Below are 24,249 nucleotides of genomic sequence, written 5' to 3' on the forward strand. Positions count from 1 at the left end.
AAATGTTATAATAATGGACCGGTAAATGGTATCGGCGCCGTCTTTGTTGGTACTCGCCGATACCGATACCACCATTTCGGGCCGGATCGGCGCCCCCTGCCGATACTAGTATCGGTATCGGTGCATCTTTAAATAAAATTTGTAAAATTTTCAAACAAAAAATAAACTAGCAGCTCGCCATTGTTGATGTCAATAATTACACAATGCTCATGGATGGTGCTGAAACCCATGAAATCAGTCGCGCCCAAGCGCCAGCAGAGGGCGACAAAACGCAAAAAAAACACAAGTAACAAATGGACAAGACTCTGTCACTTTAATCTGTTTGAGCGGGGCATGTGCGTTAATTGCATCAAATATTTTCACGTGATTAATTTTTAAAAAATACCGCCCGTTAACACGATAATTTTGACAGCCCTAGTTTTAATATTAAATTATTATAACTCGTACGAACATTTATCTTTTAAGAATTTCATGTCTTTCTATCCGTGGTACCCTTTAAAGAAAAACTAATCCACCCCCACTTTTTTTTTTTTTTTTTTTTTGCAGGAATACACTACAGGGTCAGCATAAATCAAAACCTGATACTCTGATTAATCTTGCACTCTCCACCCTCTGTCAACCATAATTACTAAAAATCTGTCAAAACAGGTTGGCGGACTCCATATGTATGCTGCGACAATTAGCATCACTACAGGTTTATGGCGTGATTTCTTAAACTTGCAAAAATTTTGTTACAGTACAGTTAGCAAAGTAAAATTTTGATGAGTAAAGACCCAGATGCATCCCCCTCATGAATCTGCCCTACATTAGGAAGTAAACAAATTAGAATAGATTCTCCCATATTCTGCGCCAAGTGAACTCGGCTCTAAAGAGTAGCACATCAAAGCAGCACCAGTTAGTTTTAATTGAGCTAAGACCAATTATTTTTAATGAATAGAATGAAAAGGAAACAGAGAAAAGGGAGGGGGTCTCGAGGGTGCGGGAGAGAGGAGAAGAAAAAGTGAGCACAAGAAGACGTCGGCAATATCGTGGATAGTGACAAGCTCACACACCCAGCAGACCTTGGCAGCTTTATGTGGTCATATCTTACACACGACTTGTTGGCATCACGCACCTATTTTATTTATGTAATGTCGCACAACTTCCTCCACAAACTGCTGACAATATAAGTAGGAAACATTTTTTCTTTTTTTTTTTTTTTTTTAATAAGGAGTCAGATTTTAGAGGGGTGCACTGTAGGTAACCCCTACAGACTCCCACGGGTGTCTTGAAACGTCCCACGTGAATGCATCTATGCACTTAGAGTGAATTGCAGGAGTCTATTTGGTTAACTATGTTCAAATATGAGTAGTGTTGCACCGATACCATTTTTTGGCCCCGATACGGAACCCGGCTGTGCAATATCGGCCGATACAGATACAATTCCGATACCACTCCATGTACAATGGGGAAAATAAGTATTTTGTCAACTACCAATTGTGCAAGTTCTCCTACTTAAAAAGATTAGAGAGGCTTGTAATTGTCAACATGGGTAAACCTCAACCATGAGAGACAGAATGTGGGGAAAAAAAAACAGAAAATCACATTGTTTGATTTCCAAATTAGAGTGGAAAATAAGTATTTGGTCGCTTACAAACAAGCAATATTTCTGGCTGTCAAAGAGGTCTAACTTCTCCTAACAAGGTCTAACAAGGCTCCACTTGTTACCTGTATTAATGGCACCTGTTTTAACTCATTATAGGTATAAAAGACACCTGTCCACAATCTCAGTCAGTCACACTCCAAACTCCACTATGGCCAAGACCAAAGAGATGTCGAAAGACACCAGAGACAAAATTGTAGATGTGCAGCAGGCTGGGAAGACTGAATCTGCAATAGGTAAAACACTGGGTATAAAGAAATCAACTGTGGGAGCAATTATTAGAAAATGGAAGACATACAAGACCACTGATAATCTCCCTCGATCTGGGGCTCCATGCAAGATCTCACCCCGTGTCGTCAAAATGATAACAAGAACGGTGAGCAAAAATCCCAGAACCACACGGGGGAACCTAGTGAATGACCTACAGAGAGCTGGGACCAGAGTAACAATGTAACAATGTAATACAATGCGCCGCCAGGGACTCAAATCCTGCACTGCCAGACGTGTCCAGCTGCTAAAGAAAGTACACGTCCAGGCCGGTCTGCGGTTCGCTAGAGAGCATTTGGATGATCCAGAAGAGGACTGTCAGATGAAACCAAAATAGAACTTTTTGGTAGAAACACAGGCTCTTGTGTTTGGAGAAGAAAGAATACTGAATTGCATCCGAAGAACACCATACCCACTGTGAAGCATGGGGGTGGAAACATCATGCTTTGGGGCTGTTTTTCTGCAAAGGGACCAGGACGACTGATCTGTGAGAAGGAAAGAATGAATGGGGCCATGTATCGAGAGATTTTGAGTGAAAATCTCCTTCCATCAGCAAGGGCATTGAAGATGAGATGTGGCTAGGTCTTTCAGCATGACAATGATCCCAAACACACAGCCAGGGCAACAAAGGAGTGGCTTCGTGAGAAGCATTTCAAGGTCCTGGAGTGGCCTAGCCAGTCTCTGGATCTCAACCCCATAGAAAATCTGTGCAGGGATTTGAAAGTCCTTGTTGCCCAACGACAGCCCCAAAACATCACTGCTCTAGAGGAGATCTGCATGAAGGAATGGGCCAAAGTACCAGCAACAGTGTGTGAAAAGCTTGTGAAGAGTTACAGAAAACGTTTGACCTCCGTTATTGCCAACAAAGGGTACATAACAAAGTATTGGGATGAACTTTTGGTATTGACCAAATACTTATTTTTCACCATGATTTGCAATTAAATTCTTTAAAAATCAAACAATGTGATTTTCTGGGGGGGTTTTCCCCCTACATTCTGTCTCTCATGGTTGAGGTTAACCTATGTTGACAATTACAGGCCTCTCTAATATTTTCAAGTGGGGGAACTTGCACAGTTAGTGGTTGACTAAATACTTATTTGCCCCACTGTATATACAGTGGTACCTCTACATACGAAGTTAATTTGTTCCAAGAACTTCTTAATACCGTAGTGTTTCTCTTGACTGCACTGCTTGTTATTCATGTATGTAGTTGGGATAGAATTTTCTTTTTTTGTAGTACATGCTAAAGATAGCACTTTTTCTCGTAGGCACCATCTAACTGTTTGTATTACTCTAACGCACTTAATATAATCAATCAGGGAATAGTATCATTTCTCGTATTTACTGTTTGTATTACTCTATCCCAGCGCGTGTGTCATGCAACTGAGGAGCAAGATTGACGCACCATCTCTCGCAATCAGTTCTCCTGGACAGTCCAGATCAAATATATCCCGATATCCAACTGATAACACGAATGACAAGACTCCAAAAGCCCCTTTGACGCTGAGGTGGCAAAATCCACAACCCTCGTTGCCCTGACAACAGTAACTCCAATCCACAAATAGTCAATAAGTTTAAACGAACACACCCTTCTTCCTGCCCACGGCCCGCCCAGCAAGAGCCTTCAAAAGACAATGTTTAGCTAAGCGTTGCCATTTTTCTCAGGAACCTTTTGTTGACGTGTGATAGGGTGACCTTGCCTCCCCGCCTGAGTGTTTGTTTCTCCTTGCCATTTTGCTGTCGACCTAAATAAATTGTCAACTTGCTTTCGGTAAGCCTTCTTTAAACCTTTCAAAATGGAGTCAGTACAAAGGGTTAAGACTAAGGTGAACGCGCGGCGTTTGGCCTTCTGGCCGGGTCGTCGACTCACGCCGGCCCGGGTCATTGGAGCTTTGCCAGCGCGGCTCCTGCGGTTTGGCTGGCGCCATTCCGGCGGTCTGGCGAGAAGGTCAGATTCCTTCAACGCTAAGGTGTTAGTCAAGTGAATGTCTGATGATGCTGCCTTCATCTGCTCTGGAAAAGAATATCCTTACCACTTGTAAAGTGGTAGTTTTAGAAATACTGTTTTACACTGCATTATTATGGTGGTGTCAAAAAATGTGCAAATTGGGGATAAATGTTTTTTTAAAAAGTTTCTTGCCATTCACAACTTCTTGTTCGCGCTCCACCATTTTAAACGTAAAAGGTCGTCCCATCTCGGAAACTCTTGTACCATGATAAAATCTCAGTTCTTCAAGAGAAAACACAACTTCAGGGCGTGTTAACATTTTCAACCCGACAAATTGTATTTACCATATTTACAATGCCACATGAACGCAACAGCACCTTGAATGTGATTTTTTTCCCCCACTTGCCAAGTCCCTATACATAAAACTGTGGAGATCTAAATAGAGTATTTAAAACCCGATTTTTTTTTTCTAACTAAAAAAAGTACCTTAAAATATGCATCATTAATTATGCTAAAAGATGTCAATTTTAATATAAAATTACAGTTACTTTCTGTGAGTATGAACAACAGAATTAACGAGGCTTGCAACATTCAATATGGCAACCTGAAAAATAAACAATTATAACCCGAAATACTGTTTTCAGTCTTAGTATAATTCACACAGAAAAAATCAAATTGTCCTACCTGTGTGAAACATCCAACCAGAAGCTAATTTAAAACTCATTGTACTACCGTGCGCTTTCACTTTTTGTTTAGATGCATACATGAAGTTGAAGATGGTACTAAAAATGCCTCGATAAAAGACTAGTTAGTGTGAGTCAATGAGGTTTGCTAGCATGCCAATATAAAACAACATAATTGCGCATGAGAATCACTAATGACCTTTGCAATCAATAGTGGTCGCTATGTTTTCAGCATAAAGGATAAATTATACAAATTATAAATTAGTATTAGGGGTGTAACGGTACACAAAAATCTCGGTTCGGTACGTACCTCAGTTTTGAGGTCACAGTTCGGTTCATTTTCGGTACAGTAAAAAAACAAAATGCAAAATATAAATGTGCTAGTTGTTTATTACACACTTTTGTGCTTTCAACAATAGGAAAATTAGCCTATACAAAGCTAGAATTCTGCTAAAAAAGTAGCGGGTATTTAAAAATAATCCAACAACAATTTGCCTTTCAGACCCCGCGTATTGGTCAGTTTTCTTTCTGAAAGAAAGAAGAAAAAAGAAGTCCTGTGCTAAAGAGAAAAGCAATCCCGATCACAAAGATTTTAACATGTATTTTACAAATGAAATGCCTCAATGAAAATGTTTTTATTTCTTATGAATGGTTTTCAAAAGCTTTATTGGTGGATTTTCTCAAGTTAAAGCGCCACACAGAAATTAATCAATTTAATTGTGTAAGCAAGATGTGTGTATTATTATTATTTAATTACAGGTGTTTTAGCTCATTTCTATTAAAATGGGCTATTATTTATTTTATTATGTGTTTATATTTTACAAATGTGATGTAGTATTCATTTATATTGTATATTTTATGTTGTATAACTTTAGTTCCTATGTGAATATTAGGCTACGTTCATACTACAGGTCTTAATGCATGAATCCGATTTTTTGTCATATCTGTTTTTTTGGCGCATCCGTTCAGACTGCCTTTGTCCATTGAGACCATTCAAGTATTACGCATGCGCACTAATTCGCAGTCCGACATGCGCTGAGCAAGACGACCTGCATGCGCAGAAGCATCAAAACAAATGACCACACATGCTGGCTGTCATCCATCATTCCAGGGATATCATATTTTGCTTTTTAAAAAGAGGACACAAATAACAGACATAAATAATCCCAGTTTAGGCTTATATTCAAAGTATATGGATCGATAGCATGCACGCACTGTCTGTGCATGTCACACACACACATATACGCGCAGTTTGCCCCGACTCTCGGCCGTGTGAGCAATGTTGAAATATTGCTTATATGGAGCAGACAGAAAACCGATCGTTCTCAGGCTTATCCTCAACCCATTTTTATTTGTTTTATGACTGTTGTCAAGTCCGACTCTTCCTAAAAAGCCGTGTTGAAGGAGGCTAGGCGCTAATAACGCACAGCTGCACCGCTAGGTCCGCTACAGTGGCGTCTCTCTCGCTTTTTGATGACGTGATTGCTGCATGAATTCCGATTTGAGAGACTGGACAGTACAGACCGCCGCGACAGTCTGGAAAAATGTGTCCCAGATTGGATTTGAACCACATACGAAAGTGACCCAGATCGGATTTGAAATGGTCCAGTTCTATGCGACTTGTCACGTTCAAGTTAATGCCTCACTCGAGTCGGAAAAACACGAAAAAATCGGATTCGTGCATTAAGACCTGTAGTATGAACGTAGTCTTAGTTCCTACTTGTTTTGTTGTGGTAGGAGTGTTGTGTATTGAACACGGGGCCGTGTTGGTTATTATTATAGCAGAGAAGACAGCAGTAAATCAACAAAGACAAGTCAACTGTGCCCCAATCTACCACTCATGAGATCTGATGGACTCAAAAAGTAGGTTCCGATTGCATACATGCATCTTAGCTACCGGTAGTAGTATTGACGCAGGAGGGTCGCGTAACGCGTCAAATAATTAACTCTACCGTTCTTTTCGCGTGCGTCGCATTGAGCCGCTTCTGGGACGCATCTAACACTGCGACTGGTGTGCTTTGGCTGATTGACTCCAACGCCCACGTTTCACTGCGTTCTCGCGGCAGCCACGTTGCCGCGCCGTTGACGTTTCTGGACTTTCCTACCGTGTTGGTCCTCATTATAGTTGAGAAGACGGAGTAAATATAATCTACACAAAGAAACTGTAACCCGATCGACTCACAGCCTCGAAAAGTAAGGGTTATATTACGTAAGAAACTCGTTCGGTACACGTCCGTTCCGAACCGACCACCACGTACCGAAACGGTTCAATACTATTACGTGTACCGTTACACCCTTAATTGGTATGGATCTTTAAATCACCCCCCCAAAAAAAATCTCATTTGCGGCTTTTATTTTTGGTGTGGCTGTGCGCCACAATCATTCATGTGCAGGGGAAACCCTGGATGTTGCTCACAGTGGTTCGCAGTGAGCTCAGGGAGCTTGTGTGTCTTCTCAGACACATGAAAAATTAGAGGGAATATTGGCCCAGAGTATTGGTCTTCACTGATGAAAACCACCAAAATAAAACTCATTACATCCAATTTGTACCTTAAGGTATGCTTGCAAATAGTGTTGCACCGATACCATTTTTTGGGCCCGATACCAATACAGGCTGTGCAGTATCGGTCGATACTGATACCATTCCGATACCACTGTTTGCAACAACAACAACACAAATTTAAAAAATTTTAAAAAATATATATATATGTATAAGGGTTGCAACGATACAGTTAAGTCACGGTTCGGTACGATTTTCGATCCAATTCAATACATTTAATGCTCTGAAACAGAAAATACAAGTTTTTTTTTTTTTTTTTGCTAACAAGCAAAAATAACAGTGCCATCATATAAACAAGCATTTTAGTGCATAATAATTATGTGCCCACTTCTTACTGATCTGAAGAAATTTTGTATATAAGTGCTGAGAACAATCTTTACTGTTTGTAAAGTGGGGCACACTGTTGATTGCTGCAGCTCTCTTAGCAGCTATATTTACCATATAAGCAAAACATCCTATTTGTGGTCCGAGTCCATCTGTAACATGTGCTGAATTAACAGTATTTGCAGCATTATCACTGGTATGGATTGATTTGGCCTGCTTAACTTCCATTCAGTCATGGCAGTTTCTAATTCATCAATGGACAATATGGCGTCGCTCTGGGCTCACGCAGCTAATGGCATGGGATCTAACGTAGCACATCTAGGTTGCTATTTGATGATGTCTAGTGTGTGCGCGCGAGAGTTAGCATGGGGTCTAACATAGGACATCTAGGTTGCAAGCGCTGCGCCGCTTGAGTGTTTTCTGGCCACAGAAGTCACTTCTGCTCATTACTGCACAACACCAGCATATGAGAATTGACTTTCATAAACAGGACGAGTTTCAAGTACGGGGCTCTTAATTTGCCACTCATTGTTCATCATGAAACCATGAGTTTGCTTAGTGTCTCACGGTCTTAACCTTTCTGATCCCACCGACACTATAACAGCGGGCGTTAGCTTACGCATGCTAATCGTTTGTGAATGCCATGTTAGAAAAGCAGCGTAACATCGCGGATATGCGTTGTAGTGAACATCATGAAGATGAAGATAATAATTTCGTTTGGTAAATTCGAGACTAAAACATACAGATGTCATGCATCGAGATTTGGGAAGTTAGCTCACGTGGGAAAGACAGTTCTTTTGCGCTCAAGTGACGCCAGTAGATGGTATCGGCGCCCTAAATGTTGGTACTCGTCGATACAGATACCACCAATTCGGGCCGGATCGGCGCCCCCTGCCAATACTGGTATCGGTATCGGTGCAACTTTATTTGCAATCTGTACACATTATCAACAGCTTTGTTGATGCGTTTCATTCATATTTTACATGTTACTAGATATTGTTACAGAACTTCTCCAGATAATTACAGTGTTTTTTTTATTAATGTTTGTGATGGTTTCCAGTAAGACCAAATGCACGACATGCCACTGTCCTACATAATCACACAAAAATGGACTGTTGCCTCGTCGGTGTCTCTTCTGTGTACTGCAGCCATTGTGCAGGGGAGAAGACAAGCACGTCCTGAAAGTCAGGGCAGCCTTCGCCCTCCTCCTCCTCATTCTCGTTGCAGCCGGCATGAAAGGTCTGTTTCCATGACAACGGAAGAATTAAGGGCGAAGGAGCACCGTTCCAAAATGACACGACGTATTTAAGAGGATAGCGAGACTGTAAATCACTCCGGGTGAATTGATAGCAGAGGAAAAGGGATTGGATTTGGGGGAATGCGAAAAGCCGCAGGCTGATAGATGTAGTCCGACAATAAGAGATGCATAACAACTGCCAGTCATCATTTGCAACACATAAATCACAGGGTGGCTTTGGTAACGTAATCTTTATTCTTAAACAATCACTAACTTCATTCGGATTGTTTTTTTTTCATCATCAATGCATTTTTTTTTTCTCACAATTCATAGTGCATATATGGGTGTGTTCCAATGCAATTAAATCATCTGCAAACATGAAAAGAATTATGTAAATCACGTACAATAAAAGCCTTTGCTTTACCCTATCATTTTACAAATCTTTTTTTCTCTCCACAAACACTCATAATATGCTGTCAACAATTAATATAACCAATGACATGCATGAATTTGAGTCTACATTTGCACCAATATAAACCTCTGTATAAAAGATATTTATGTATATTCATTAATTAATATATTTTTTTCATATGCTGGTCTTGCCGGAGGTCTTAACTTTCAGTGTTATGTCTAATAAAACTCATGTGTCGCTATTATGCTGAGTGTCACTGCTGAAGTAGAAATACTTTCTAGAGTAGTATAAACCATACCACACATCCTTAGTAATCCACTTATATTTGTGCAATTGGTTGTTAGCATGTTCTCACAAGAATTTTAATAAGTTAACGGGATGTTACGATTAAATTCAACAATACAGCAATGTTAGCAAAATATTGGTTAATATTGGTCAAATAACAAACCTGCTACAAATATAGCAAAAATAACTGTTCGGAAAAAGCAATTTGTTCGAGATGACATTTTATAACAAATTTTTCAATTAAAGAAACCGCAAATGTTTTGGATTGCTGTTTTTAACTGCATTCTTACTCATGTTACAAAGGAGTAATAGGGCCACACTGAAAGAAAAATGTGTATCCAGGCAGAAAAAAAAACTTATCGTGAGATTAAATTCATGTAAAACAAAGATCAGATGATCAAATAAAATTGGTCATTGGTTTTAAATTCTATGTGGTTGTCCAGTCTATCATTTTTCTTTATAAGCAGCTGGCAAAGATAAAGCCTTTTCTTACAAAGAAGCCCTTTGAAACGTTAATCCATCCCTCCATTACATTTCAAATGGATTACAGTAACATACTTTACTTCAGAGTAGACATGTGCTGATTACCGGTTTCAAGGTATACCGTGGTATGAGAATGTCAAGGTTTCAAAACCGCAAAAATTTTCCGTCACACTGTCCCTAAGTTATTAGCTATTATTTATGTCCCAAAAATTCTTGGATAAATCCATCGCTTGCAACTGTAAGGCTCAACCCTTCCCCACCGATTGTTGCTCAGTGTTATTGAGTCAGCTGTGCTACACGATGGCTGGAGGAGGTGAAACTCTTGAACTTTTTTCCCCCCATCGAAGAGAACAAAATCACTGGTGTGGGAATATTTCGGTGACAGAAAAGTTACAGAAGGCCGTGGCTTAGAGGAGGAGGGCCAATCAACATGTAAAACATGTTTATGGAGGGTGGCTGCCGAAGAGGCAATACCTCCGATATGATTTCGCATTTACACAAAATCAAAGGTGAGTAAACACTAGGAGTGGGAACCTCTTGGTACCTCACAATACGATAAGATGTGCTATACAAAGCTCACGATAACGATTATCTGACGATATGGCGATACAACGATTATCGATACATTGGTCAGGAAATCATTCTAGGATTTTCTACAAAAAATTAATTAACAGAAAAACAAGCTTCTAGTGTGAATTGGAATTAGGTTATCACTTGTAGATGTCCAATCTGTTGAACTGGGAGGGTGGCAGCGAATGAACATTCGTTCATTCGCTGCCACCCTCCCAGTTCAAATGGATTGAACATGTATGGCTGTCAGTGGCAGTCAATGCCAGGCAATTGGGTAATTTTGGGCCATTTAAGGTCTCACTGGAACAGCACCAAACAAAAGTTCCAGCATCATCACCTTGTCCAATGCAGATTGTTGACAAGGTGATGATGCTGGAACTTTTGTTTGGTGCCGTTCCAGTGAGATTTATAAAGATGATTCCCTGAAGAAAACATCAAAATTCCCTCAGTAAACGTTGACACCTTTTTAAAACGATATCTCGATTCTTGGCAGGAGCATATCGATAACCTTTTGGGATACAAAGTATCCCACTGTATAAACGTATAAACTGTCATGAACGTTTCCCACCAGCTACGAGCGTTAACTCCAGCGTGGTTAATGTGTCTAGCAGTGGTAAAACGTGTTTTTTTTTTCCCTCTCTGGCAACTGTTTGTGTTGAGAGTGTGTGTATAATGTTAACATGATACGAGTCATACACACGTGCTTTTTATGGAAACTAATTCAATTATTCTGGTTCTGATGATAATAATGTTGGAGCCGTGGCTGTGGGTTTAGACTCCCCAAAAGGACTGCATTTATTTATTTTATTATTTAAAAAAATTTTTTTAACATTATACTTGTGTTCATATTTTGCTATATTTTGAAAAATCCTGTTCAGTTGATTTTTTTAACCCAGCTATGCCAAGAAAAACATTTTATAGCTGTAATTGAAATACCATGATACTGTGAAATTTTGGCTTAAGATTATCATACCGTCAGAATATCACACCAGCACATGCCTACTTTGGAGTCAGCCACTACCTATAACATTTCAATATGCTGCTGTTCACCTCTTAACTGGAACATACAAAAGGGAGAACAAAGCTTCTGTTTTTGTGTTTAGTTAAGAGTTTGGCAATTTTTCTTTTTTTATATATGGCGGAAAACACAGACAAGACTGAAAAAGCAGTTTCTGCTCCTGAACTCCTCTTTAAGAGAAACTGCTGTATTTTAAGCCAAAACAACTGTTGTGTTTAAAAGAACAATATGTCTATATGCTGCCATAGCAGATTCATGGCGCATTAAGCCCCCGAACTATTTTTAATTTGTAAGTTTTACCCTTAAAACCCCAGTTTACAGACGTCGCGCAACCATTTTTGTTCCAACCCAGCCATAAAACGAAGGTAATTATATTTATTATTCAAACTGTCTGTCGTTTTTAGCTTAGAATCATTAATTGATCTCACATTTCGTTTAAAAAAAAAAAAAAAAAAAAAAAAAAAAAAAACGACTTTAAAAAATTATTCATTCACATATTTTAAACTTTTAAACAAATTATGTCACAATGAAAAAAATGGCGTCTGTAAAAGAGTCACGGATATCTACCTCATAACTATCGCTTAAATGTTTGTTTTTTTGTTACTGTCGAAGTTTTCTCTGATTTGTTAGATGATAAATAATCGATCCAAACAAAGAAAAATTGAAAAAAAGACATTTAAAAGGGTAAATATATGAAAAAGAAAATCTCGACCACTCCTTGATGTCTGCGATTTCTGCATCGCGACCCTTGTTATATTACCATGTTTCACCCATAAAATCCCCCAAAAATCCAGCTGTGGCCATTTACAGCTGTCTCTTGGCACTCAGTGATACATGCTATATGGAATTTTTGGATTGAAACAAGGTAAATACTGTACGCGATAATATCTCGCTAAAGTCATGGTGTCTGTAATTCTTCTCTTGCGTGCTCTCGCCTCCAGATTAAATGCTCTCCTGTTCAAAATTTTTCTTCGCCCAGAAAATTGAGATTTTAAGCTTTCCAACGATGCATCACACATGCATATCGGACAATTTTGAAAGTTGGGCCAAACTTCAAGTCACCTGAGTGTTTTCCGCCATATACATTGCAAGATTGCAAGACGGAAATGTTAACACAATTAAAACAATATACAGTGCCTTGCAAAAGTATTCGGCCCCCTTGAATCTTGCAACCTTTCGCCACATTTCAGGCTTCAAACATAAAGATATGAAATTTAATTTTATTGTCAAGAATCAACAACAAGTGGGACACAATCGTGAAGTGGAACAACATTTATTGGATAATTTAAACTTTTTTAACACATAAAAAACTGAAAAGTGGGGCGTGCAATATTATTCGGCCCCTTTACTTTCAGTGCAGCAAACTCACTCCAGAAGTTCAGTGTGGATCTCTGAATGATCCAATTTTGTCCTAAATGACCGATGATGATAAATAGAATCCAAATGTGTGAATTCAAGTCTCCGTATAAATGCACCTGCTCTGTGATAGTCTCAGGGTTCTGTTTAAAGTGTAGAGAGCATTATGAAAACCAAGGAACACACCAGGCAGGTCCGAGATACTGTTGTGGAGAAGTTTAAAGCCGGATTTGGATACAAAAAGATTTCCCAAGATTTAAACATCTCAAGGAGCACTGTGCAAGCCATCATATTGAAATGGAAGGAGCATCAGACCACTGCAAATCTACCAAGACCCAGCCGTCCTTCCAAACTTTCTTCTCAAACAAGGAGAAAACTGATCAGAGATGCAGCCAAGAGGCCCATGATCACTCTGGATGAACTGTAGAGATCTACAGCTGAGGTGGGAGAGTCTGTCCATAGGACAACAATCAGTCGTACACTGCACAAATCTGGCCTTTATGGAAGAATGGCAAGAAGAAAGCCATTTCTCAAAGATATCCATAAAAAGTCTCGTTTAAAGTTTGCCACAAGCCACCTGGGAGACACACCAAACATGTGGAAGAAGGTGCTCTGGTCAGATGAAACCAAAATTGAACTTTTTGGCCACAATGCAAAACGATATGTTTGGCGTAAAAGCAACACAGCTCATCACCCTGAACACACCATCCCCACTGTCAAACATGGTGGTGGCAGCATCATGGTTTCGGGCTGCTTTTCTTCAGCAGGGACAGGGAAGATGGTTAAAATTGACGGGAAGATGGATGCAGCCAAATACAGGAACATTCTGGAAGAAAACCTGTTGGTATCTGCACAAGACCTGAGACTGGGACGGAGATTTATCTTCCAACAGGACAATGATCCAAAACATAAAGCCAAATCTATAGTGGAATGGTTCAAAAATAAAAGTATCCAGGTGTTAGAATGGCCAAGTCAAAGTCCAGACCTGAATCCAATCGAGAATCTGTGGAAAGAGCTGGACTGCTGTTCACAAACACTCTCCATCCAACCTCACTGAGCTCGAGCTGTTTTGCAAGGAAGAATGGGCAAGAATGTCAGTCTCTCGATGTGCAAAACTGATAGAAACATACCCCAAGCGACTTGCAGCTGTAATTGGAGCAAAAGGTGGCGCTACAAAGTATTAACGCAAGGGGGCCGAATAATATTGCACGCCCCACTTTTCAGTTTTGTATTTGTTAAAAAAGTTTAAATTATCCAATAAATTTTGTTCCACTTCACGTTTGTGTCCCACTTGTTGTTGATTCTTGACAAAAAAATTAAAATTTTATATCTTTATGTTTAAAGCCTGAAATGTGGCGAAAGGTTGCAAGGTTCAAGGGGGCCGAATACTTTTGCAAGGCACTGTATATCAAAATGTGGACATCAATGAAGAAGTATGAATTGGCATGACCTTAGGTGCAGGTACAGCATCACAATTTTTACACTGTGCCCTTTTTTTAAATTAATAATATAACTTATTTCTTATAACTTTTTAGTGTAGACCTAATATTTCTCTTTAGTACTTATTTTTCTACTTAATTCATGTGAGAACAGGCTGTCCCTTACCATACAGAATTGTACGGTTGCATCATATCAATTTTCACATTTCATACAATAAAGTTATAACTCTCCCACCTTATCAATTAAGCAGTGCCAATGCTTAGTCTCGCTACCAGTCATTATTTTGTAGTGGATATTTTTGCGTAGTTGCTAAATGCGTGCAATTTTAAAACAGTGATTCTCAGTGTGGAATGATCAGTTGTCACGGTTTTGATTAGGGCTGTCAAAATTATCGCGTTAACGGGCGGTAATTATTTTTTTAAATAAATCACGTTAAAATATTTGACGCACATGCCCCGCTCAAACAGATTAAAATGACAGCACAGTGCAATGTCCACTTGTTACTTGTGTTTGTTGGAGTTTTGTCACCCTCTGCTGGCACTTGGGTGCGACTGATTTTATGGGCTTCAGCACCCATGAGCATTGTGTAATTATTGACATCAAGAATACCGGGCTTCTAGTTTAATTTTTGATTGAAAATTTTACAAATGTTATTAAAACGAAAACATTAAGAGGGGTTTTAATATAAAATGTCTATAACTTGTACTGACATTTATCTTTTAAGAACTACAAGTCTTTCTATCCATGGATCGCTTTAACAGAATGTGAATAATGTTAATCCCATCTTGTTGATTTATTGTTATAATAAACAAATACAGTACTTATGTACCGTATTTTGAATGTATATATCCATCTTGTGTCTTATCTTTCCATTCCAACAATAACTTACAGAAAAATATGGCATATTTTATAGATGGCTTGAATTGCGATTAATTACAGTTAATTAATTTTTAAGCTGTAATTAACTCGATTAAAAATTTTAATCATTTGACAGCCCTAGCTTTGATCCAAAATGATAAATTATTTAGTCCAAATAACGTATTTTTATTCATCTACTGTATCCATGAGAGTAGCCTGTGATAACCGGTTGAACAATTCAGTGCTTTTCGCAAAATGGTATAAATTACATGTGTATCCACTTTGAAAACATTAATGTTTTTCAATGTCACACCTTTTCACCATATTGCAGGTGGGTCTAGAACATGTCTGTGGTGATGAATGGGAAATAACTGCATATATATTTTGTTTGGTGGTGTCCCATGAGATTTTTACACTGTAAAAAAAAAAAAAGTGTCGTGGCTCAATAAAGGTTGGGAAACACCGCTTCAGTGGGTCGACTAATACTTTTTGAGACAAAACATTAGACACGCTGATTGGAGGATGGAGACTAGGGCAATGTAGCGTACACAACATTTCGACCGCCGAGCAGCCAGTTGGCCCTTTTCAAAGACCTCCGCAGTTCATTGGTCGCCAAGCCAGGCGAGCTTGAATGCACCTCTGTTGGACACGGACCCTGTCCACCATTGATGCTTTCACAATAAAATGTCACCTGTCCTTTCTCTTATCACATCCCGGTCCATTTCAGGAATTTGACCCGATAATTAGCCAGTTAAATTCTATGAAGTGCAAATGTGTTTTGGGCTTAGAGTGTCACTGATGCTGGTCATTGACTTTTCGTAAGAAAACAGTCTAATTTCAAACATACAGAATTATCAAATAGTTCAGTCTTCTCAACAGACAGAGTGACATTTGCTAGTAATATACTGTAACCTAAAGACATCCTTGGTTGCATTCTGTTCAGTTGCTTCCGATGCCAGACAGAATGTTGTTGTCACAATTACAGTCCACACCTGAGTTACCATCCTAAACACTCTTGTGACTAGATCAGTGAATACATTCAGCCAGAGCAGCTAGTGTGATTCAAGATTAATCCATGAGAAAAACTGAAAAAAAATGTCCATGACCCTCCTCAGAAAAAAAATAATTAAAAAAGTTATACATTGCTGAGTTGACGGACTAGTTACTTTTGGCAAACCTAACAGAAAGGTTAGAAAAGAATGCATATGAAAATAAACATGTATTAAAGCTTTTTTTTCACAGCATAAAATGAAAATGAGAGATATTTGCGAGAGGAGGGGCTGCCGATCCGTGGTGTCACAGCTTTTTCTCTTTTTTGCATAAAATATCAATCGAGTCCTGATTGAAAATGTTTATACAGATATAGATATATATATATAGTTTTCCTCTGTTTCATATTAATTATTTTAAAAGTTTTCACAGGCAACAGTTCAGTGTTTGTTCCGTCTTGTCATGAGAGTACAGTCGTCGGGTCCTCGGTCGCCATGACGACGACGCTATTTCAGCGAGGAAGTGATGGTGCATACATTTGTGTATGGGGGCTGGGGTGTTCCTAAGTCCCCTTCCTTTTCAGGTGGGGTCGGAGGGTGTTCGCACTACGCCTCTCAGTAGAAGCCCCTCCCTTTGCTATGAGGAGTCCTGGTTAACTGCTTTGCCTCCGTTCATGGTGGGGGTCCCTGAGCTCTTCCGGGAGCGGTGCTTTTCCTCGATCTCGTGCAGCGATGGCTCACGGTACATACAGACTGAGATACGCGAGGATGAGGAGGGCGAGGAGGAGGAGAAGATGGACGAAAAGAAAAAGATGAGGGAATGAGGTATGAGAGGAAGTTGAGAATATGAAAAAATGAGGGTAAAATGATGAAATGAGTTGATTAAATTAGTATAAAATGAGGGCGTGGTAAGGAGATGAAAACAGAAGTTGTGAAGACGACATCGGGACATGAGATGAAGAAATTAGATTAGGAAGTGACGAGGCAATATCAGCATGTGCAGGGGAAGAGGAAATTGGTAGAACATGGGAAATAGAGCATAAGAAAGGGGTTATAATAGGAAAGAAGACGTTAGCAGGAGAGAATTAAGAGAGTAAAGAAATGATAGATTGGAAAGAAGGAAATGGGGAAGAAAGGAGAAAATGAAAAGACCAGATAACAACAAGTATGAGATTAGTAAATGAGAGAAGGCAATGAAGAAATTTGAAAAGATGAAGATGGAAATAGATTTTGATGAGAGTGTAATAGATGAGGAAATCAAAAGGAAAAGAGAACATGAGAAGAACATTTAGATGGGAATGAGTAAATTGGGGGAAATTTTGAGAATTACGTTGAATGGGTAGAGGTTGTGAGATTGATCGAGAAAGGGAAAATTGAATGAGAAAATGGCAGATGGCATGAGGAAGGGACGATGAAATGACGAGATGGTAGAGATTGGAATGAGAATGAGAAAATAATACAGAAATTACGAGAACAGAAAGATGAAATGATGGATTTGCAAAGACAAGACAAAGAGTTGGTAAAAAACTAGTCAACAACAGACATGAAGATATACAAATTTCATTACTGTACCCCACATCATGACCAAGCATCTGTCATTTTGGCATGCTGAAATATAATATTAAATTCCAACAATACCTTTATCCATCTGTCATTAGTAAAAACACAGAACCAAGTCAGTGGGTTCATTCACCAGCCCCTATTTTTTTCCCCCCTCCAATTTCTGTTTTCATCAACTTGACTGATGAGATTCTGCTTAGGGAATTTTAATACAGGACCTGCCATGGATGGATAATCAATGGCAGTAAAAGTGCAATATTGTGCATTAGTTTTTTTAGGCTTCAGGACAAACTATTTGGTCTTCCAAGCGTCACAGAGAACAATGAACGGGGACAGTCACGGTCTATTGTTCTCTGTGGTCGCGTAAACTGTTATGAGACAATAAATGGAGGACAAAGGGACAAATTTGGATGTTTTTGACATATGGTGGATCCAACACAATCTACCTTGAGTTCTGTTTTGTTAAGAAAATAATGGAAATAGATCTGACTTCAAATTGATCAATTGATGATTAAAAAAAAAAAAAAATCATATCAGACTTTTGAGTTACTGTTACCTTCAATGGGCCTTGGTACAAAGTGAGACGAAGGTTTGGTCTTCTTAACCCGGTTGCCTTTCATGACTTGTCCCTCCTTAGTGAGACCGAGAAACCAGGCCCGGCCCGACTCCTGCTGTCGGTACATGGTGGACGAGTAGATGACGTAGTAGTTCTCAAAAACCGACTCTTTGAATTTGCACTCCGGCGTGAACATTTCCTGTGAAGGAGGAGCACAGTACTGTAGATGCATTCATCACAAATGGGCCACTCCTTGGTCTAAACTAATTACATAGAAGTCAATGTAAAAAAAAATGAATTCATTTGAAGAAGAAAAAGTCTCTGATTTGCTTCCTCGCTCAAATTAGGCTCCCACCACTACCATGTGAACATTGCCAAGGTCAATAAACACACCACACACATACACATCCATACATACATATCCTTGGGAATTCAAACAGTATTATGGTTTTATTAGAATAATGGGCAACAATAGAAGATTTGTATCGCTCCACTTCATTATAAAAGCAGCACGTCAAGGAGAAAGTCAATGAGACGCGAGAAAGATGGAAAGGACGCGATATCGGCTGTGTGCTACATTACTGCCTAGGCAGTGAGGGGGATTAAATAATGATCTATGTTATGCGTGTGTTATCGCTGCCTTTCTGCAACTCTTTCTTATTTATCCCTCTGTATGTATATCATCCCACTGCTACACTGATTCTACTGTGTGCTTGCTTTTCTCTTAGCATACAGTTCCACTCAAGCCTACCGCACATTCACGACCACAGCAGCATCTTTTATCGTGTCTGCGTGCTATTTCGTCCAGAATTTACTGGGACCGAATAGCCGCTTGAGTAATGCGATCAGTTTTGATGACGCCTTGGCGAAGTTTCAGTCATGAGGAACTTCCCTTTCACCTTCTCCTGGGGGTTCCTGCCGTGTTCTACTCGATCACAACGGCTTTCCCACGCCCTCAAAGTGCCTCTCATTCACAGTTCCCACTTGAAAAAGCTATACCGTACTCTGAAGTAGGGGTGTGACAAAATATCGAAATGGTGATATATCGTGATACTTTGTATCCTAAAAGGTTATCGATATGCTCCTGCCAAGAATCGAGATAATGTTTTAAAAAGGTGTCTATGTCGAAAAAAATAAAAAGGAACCAGCAAGTTGCTACCAAAATCTTCCACCATAATAGTGTCTCAGTTAACTCTAAGGCTGCATTGACGGTGCACGACGCCCAATCCATTCAGACTGGGAACTAGGGATGGGAATTGATAGGATTTTTACGATTCCGATTCCATTATCGATATTGCTTAACGATTCGATTCTTTATCGATTCACTTATCGATTCTAATTTGGGGGGAAAAGAAGAACACAAATTTTGATTGGCATCGAGTTTGTTTAATCAGAAGTCCCAACCTTGCAAACTCACAACGAGGTCAAAAGAGGCCCAAAGCCTCAATGTTAACTGTGGCAATAAGTGGCAAATACACAAGAATGTGTAACATTTTACTGAAACTTTTTTCTAATAGAAATAAAAAAATATTGGTATATATTGGCATATAGGTCGTTGTTCTGCCTTTGGCAATATGTGTTCAACCGGCAAGTGTCCCCAAACTTTTTCCTGTGAGGGCCACATAACTTTTCCCTTCTCTGATGAGGGGCCGGGGTCAGTTTGTAACAGAAAAAGTGTGACGATTGCAGGAGTGCCTAAATGTAAAAATTTATTGTTTTTCAGAAAGCCACATTTAAATAACCCTTTCTGGATTCTTCACAGAACAAAAGTAAATAAAATAAAAATAAATAATAATAATAATAATAATAATATAAACACTATTAATTAAATAAACAATAACCAAATAACCCTCTCTGAGTTCTTCACAGAAAAGGCCAGGAAATAAATAACACTACTGAGAAAAAAAAAAAAAAATCAAAATGCTCTCTGGTATTGTTCAGGGGACCGGACCAAATGTGGAGGCGGGCCGTATTCGGCCCGCGGGCCGTAGTTTGGGGACCACCGGTAAAGTGTATTATTTACCATTATATTGAAATGCATGCCTATTAGTTTTTATCGTGCTTTCACGCTCAAGTGGGGGCGCCCTTGTGCTTCCTCACGCGAAGAAGAACGCGCTCACGTGAAGAAGAACGCGCTTACACACAAAGAAGAAATGCCGCATCCAAGCGAGTGAGCGAGTTAGTGAGAGAGGGAAACACTTCTACGAGCCTACGTTCTTTGTTAATGTTTGTAAAATATCTACAGATGAAACGCCTGTATGCATCATCTTTTGTGTTGTTGTTGTGTTTTTCCACTCGCAATCGGACACTTAAATCCAGTTGTGTAGTGGTTTGAACGATGTGCTGATGCTACGAACGCATGCTAACCGTTTGTTATTACTGTATTAGCAGCTAATCATTGCTGATTTACATTGATGCAAACCTGATTGTTATTGGGGACAAAAATGATTCCTTTAATATCTATTTTTAGCTTCACTCTTCAAGTGATGGTTGAATAAAGTCAGCAAATTATACCAACGTCTTCTACATCGTCATTTGGGAGTTTAGCTAGCTGTACAGCCAGGACTGAGCCTTAGCGTCTCTGTGCAGTCGTATTCCCTCCCGATGCAGTTATCTCCACCTTGCAATGACTGCAAGTCGCTTTGTTGTAATTTTTTCTCGTGAAGTGAAGACACACTTTCGAGCGTTTGAACCTACGTGCTGTAATTGTTATGTTTACGGCTGCAATGCTTATGGTAAACCAGCGTAACCTTTCATTTTCACCCTCTTTCCTGGTGAAGTGTAGCCAAACTTTGGAGCGAGTGGTTCTTGGCGCCATGCTAGTTTGATGCGTCTGGACAATAAGACACGTCACGTCACGACGCAATACGCGTCTTTAGGAATCGTTAAAGGGATCGTTCAGGCTTTTTCATTGTGATGTCGAGGCCTCGAAACACTAGGAACCGGTTCTGAATTGGAATCGGATTTCGATTCCCATCCCTACTGGGAACGTTCGTTCATTCGAAACCAGAGCATTCACAGCCATTCTGTCCGATATTCAGGGCATTTACAGGTCACTTGCGCTTCATTTTAGGGCATTTACAGGTCATTTCCTGTTGAGTTTGAGTCACTGCCTATTAATTTGGGTGATTACCAGGTCACTTCCTGTTCCGTAACTTAAAATAAACAGGAAGTGACCCATAAAATACCCCAAAATCAACATGAAGTAACTGAACATCAACAGGTAAATGACCTTAAATGACCCAAAATTACCTCATTGCCTGGCAATGGCTGCCACTGACGGCCATAGACGTTCAATCCGTTTGAGGTGGGAGGGATGGCAGCGAATGAATTCGTTCATTCGTGGTCACCCTCCCAGTTCAAATGGATTGGACGTCTACTAGTGATATACTCATTCCAATTCACAGCAGAAGCTTGTTTTTCTGATTATTAGTTGTTTGTAGAATATCCTAAAATGATTTCCTGACCAATGTATCGATAATCGTTGTATCTCCATATCGTCAGATCATCGTTATCGTGAGCTTTGTATCGCAAATCGTATCGTGAGGTACCAAGAGGTTCCCACTCCTACTCTGAAGTATGTAAAGTAGAATGTAATCACACCAAAATTCAGAGAACAAACCATTAATGTTGTAAAAACATAACAAAATACAAATTCGCCTTTACCTTGGATATGGTATGCAGGCAAGGGTGTAGGTTTGCATAGGGACTTTTGGGACAAAACACTACCAACTTTTCAGGATGCTCAAATTGTCCCCACCAACTTTTAAGCAACCTTATTTGCGTTATGTAATGACTTCGGTTATATAGGTCATTTATGTTGTCTTTCCATATGTTTTAATTGTTGTAATTGACCCCACACTTATTAAGTGAATTATTTTCATTATGTTTAGATTTACATGTACCGTCTTGGCCCGAATATAAGACGGGGTTTTTTTGCATAGAAATAAGACTGAAAAAGAGGGGGTCGTCTTATATTCGCGGTGTAGACATCATACCCATTCACGACGCTAGATGGCGCCAGATATCATTGAAGTGATGTTCTGTCATGACAGATCTCAGCTACTCTCATCATTCATGACGCTAGATGGTGCCAGATATACTGAAGCAACGTTCATGACAGATCTCAGCTACTCTCAAGTTTAACCAGTTTGCATTATCTTATTGCAATGTTTTTCCTTATTCAGATTTGTTTCAAGACTACAGTTACAGTTACACTTCACTTTGGTGAATGCAGCAAAACAACAAAATTGCAATAATTTTGTTGTTTTATCAACTCAGGAACTACAAGGTATTATCCTTCTATCGAGGAAGCCATGTTTGCGACACCAATATGATACGCACCGGGTCCAGGCTGTGACAACATTACAAAGACTGTTCTGTCCCAGCAAAAGCCGGGGCCCTATGGAGTACAGTCTGTATGCTTAACAATCCCAGTGGGGATAAACAACAAAAAAGGGCTAGATTGGTGAGAAATAAAAAACGTTCAATGAACTCTGCCAACCAATTTGATAGCCATCTAAAGTCCGTCACTAAATCTGCTTATTACCACCTAAAAAATAGAAGCCCCTTAATTCTGGTTATGACTCAACAAGACATGGAAAAACTTATGCATGCATTCATTTTCAGCAGATTGGACTATTGCAACGGTATATTTACGGGTCTTGATTAAAAAATCAGTCAGGAAGCTGCAGCTAGTACAGAATGCTGCAGCCAGAGTCCTCACAAATACAAGGAAGCTGGACCACATTACACCGGTTTTGAAATCGCCACACTGGCTTCCAGTGAGTCAAAGGATAGACTATAAAATACTACTGCTCGTCTATAAAACACTTAATGGCCTTGGACCAAAATACATGCTTGATTTGTTAGATTCCTATGAGACATCTAGACCCCTAAGGTCGTCTGGAACCGGTCTCCTGCATGTTCCAAGAACAAGAACCAAGCAGGGTGAGGCAGCATTTAGTTATTATGCTCCTCACCTCTGGAACAAGTTACCTGAACGTCTGAAGTATGCTCAAACTGTTAGCTCTTTTAAATCAGGGCCAAAAACGCTTTTGTTTAGCACTGCATATCCATAACTGTCTATATATTCCAATCTACTTGCTTTCTATTCCTCTTGTGCTTATCTCCATTGCTGATTTCAATTATTAGTAGTAGTTTTTGTTTTATTTTTATTTATTCTATTTGTGATTAAATGCGATTTTTATGTATAATTTTATTTCCGATTTTGATTGTCTTGGTTTTTACGTTGTATTGATTTAAATGTGATTTTTATGATCTTCATGTGATGTAAAGCACTTTGAATTGCCTTGTGTTGAATTGTGCTATATAAATAAATTTGCCTTGCCTTGCCTTATCACAATAGATTGGTTTCTTTACATTTCAAAAACCAGAAGCCATTGATTTACGAATGTGAGTGCACTTCAGTTTATATATTTAAATGTTCAGATATTAAGATTTGAATGAGGCAAAATGACATGTTTTTTCTCTCAAATATATTGTTATACTCATTTGTTTCGGATGTAGTGTAATTATTTTCTGTATAAAAATTAATTTGGTGTTCAAAAAGTCTTTTTTCAAACTTGAGTCTTGATAAAGAGGGGGTCGTCTTATAATCAGGGCCGTCTTATATTTGGGCCAATACGGTACATGTTTTCACTTGCTTAATGTACCGGTCCATTTTTTTTCCCTCCTAACCACACATTTGATTGAGTGATGACTTGACCCTCACACACACGCACATTACATATTAGAGATGAGAAGTTTTTTTGTTTTTGTTTTTTTCAGCCAGCAGAAGCCATTGTTAGAAATGTAAAAAGACATAATTGTTTTGGAAGTGGGGAACAAACCATTAATTTTGTGACTGTAGGTCCGACCTGCATCAGTGTTAGCATAACATTAAACTGTGTGAACTTGCTACCCTGCAAAACTCAAGTAGGAGAAGAGAAGAGAGAAGTGTTCTTCTCTTTTGTTTTCTACTGTTAACATTAAATAAACTGTGAGAAATGTGGTGAACTCTGCTGGAAACTATGGAACTAGATAAACGTTAGCAGGAAGC

At 39.3% G+C, this 24,249-nt stretch overlaps 1 protein-coding gene across 7 annotated transcripts in view; it reads right to left on the reverse strand.

Moving 5' to 3' along the window:
• fgf12a (fibroblast growth factor 12a) overlaps window positions 1-24,249 on the reverse strand; it is a 160,131-nt gene that overhangs the window by 35,598 nt on the left and 100,284 nt on the right. For 6 of the 7 annotated variants that reach the window (XM_057856589.1, XM_057856588.1, XM_057856587.1 and 3 more), the window contains 2 exons: window positions 18,189-18,387; window positions 14,147-16,825 (listed from right to left, as the gene is read on the reverse strand). In XM_057856589.1, coding sequence (XP_057712572.1) covers window positions 16,710-16,825; window positions 18,189-18,387 — 315 coding nt within the window. In that variant the 3' untranslated portion in view covers window positions 14,147-16,709. Of the gene's footprint in view, window positions 1-14,146; window positions 16,826-18,188; window positions 18,388-24,249 lie in introns of those variants that run through there. The other variant, XR_009066896.1, reaches the window with a different exon arrangement.

This window comes from Corythoichthys intestinalis, chromosome 14, assembly GCF_030265065.1.
Source record: "Corythoichthys intestinalis isolate RoL2023-P3 chromosome 14, ASM3026506v1, whole genome shotgun sequence".
Lineage (NCBI taxonomy): Eukaryota > Metazoa > Chordata > Actinopteri > Syngnathiformes > Syngnathidae > Corythoichthys > Corythoichthys intestinalis.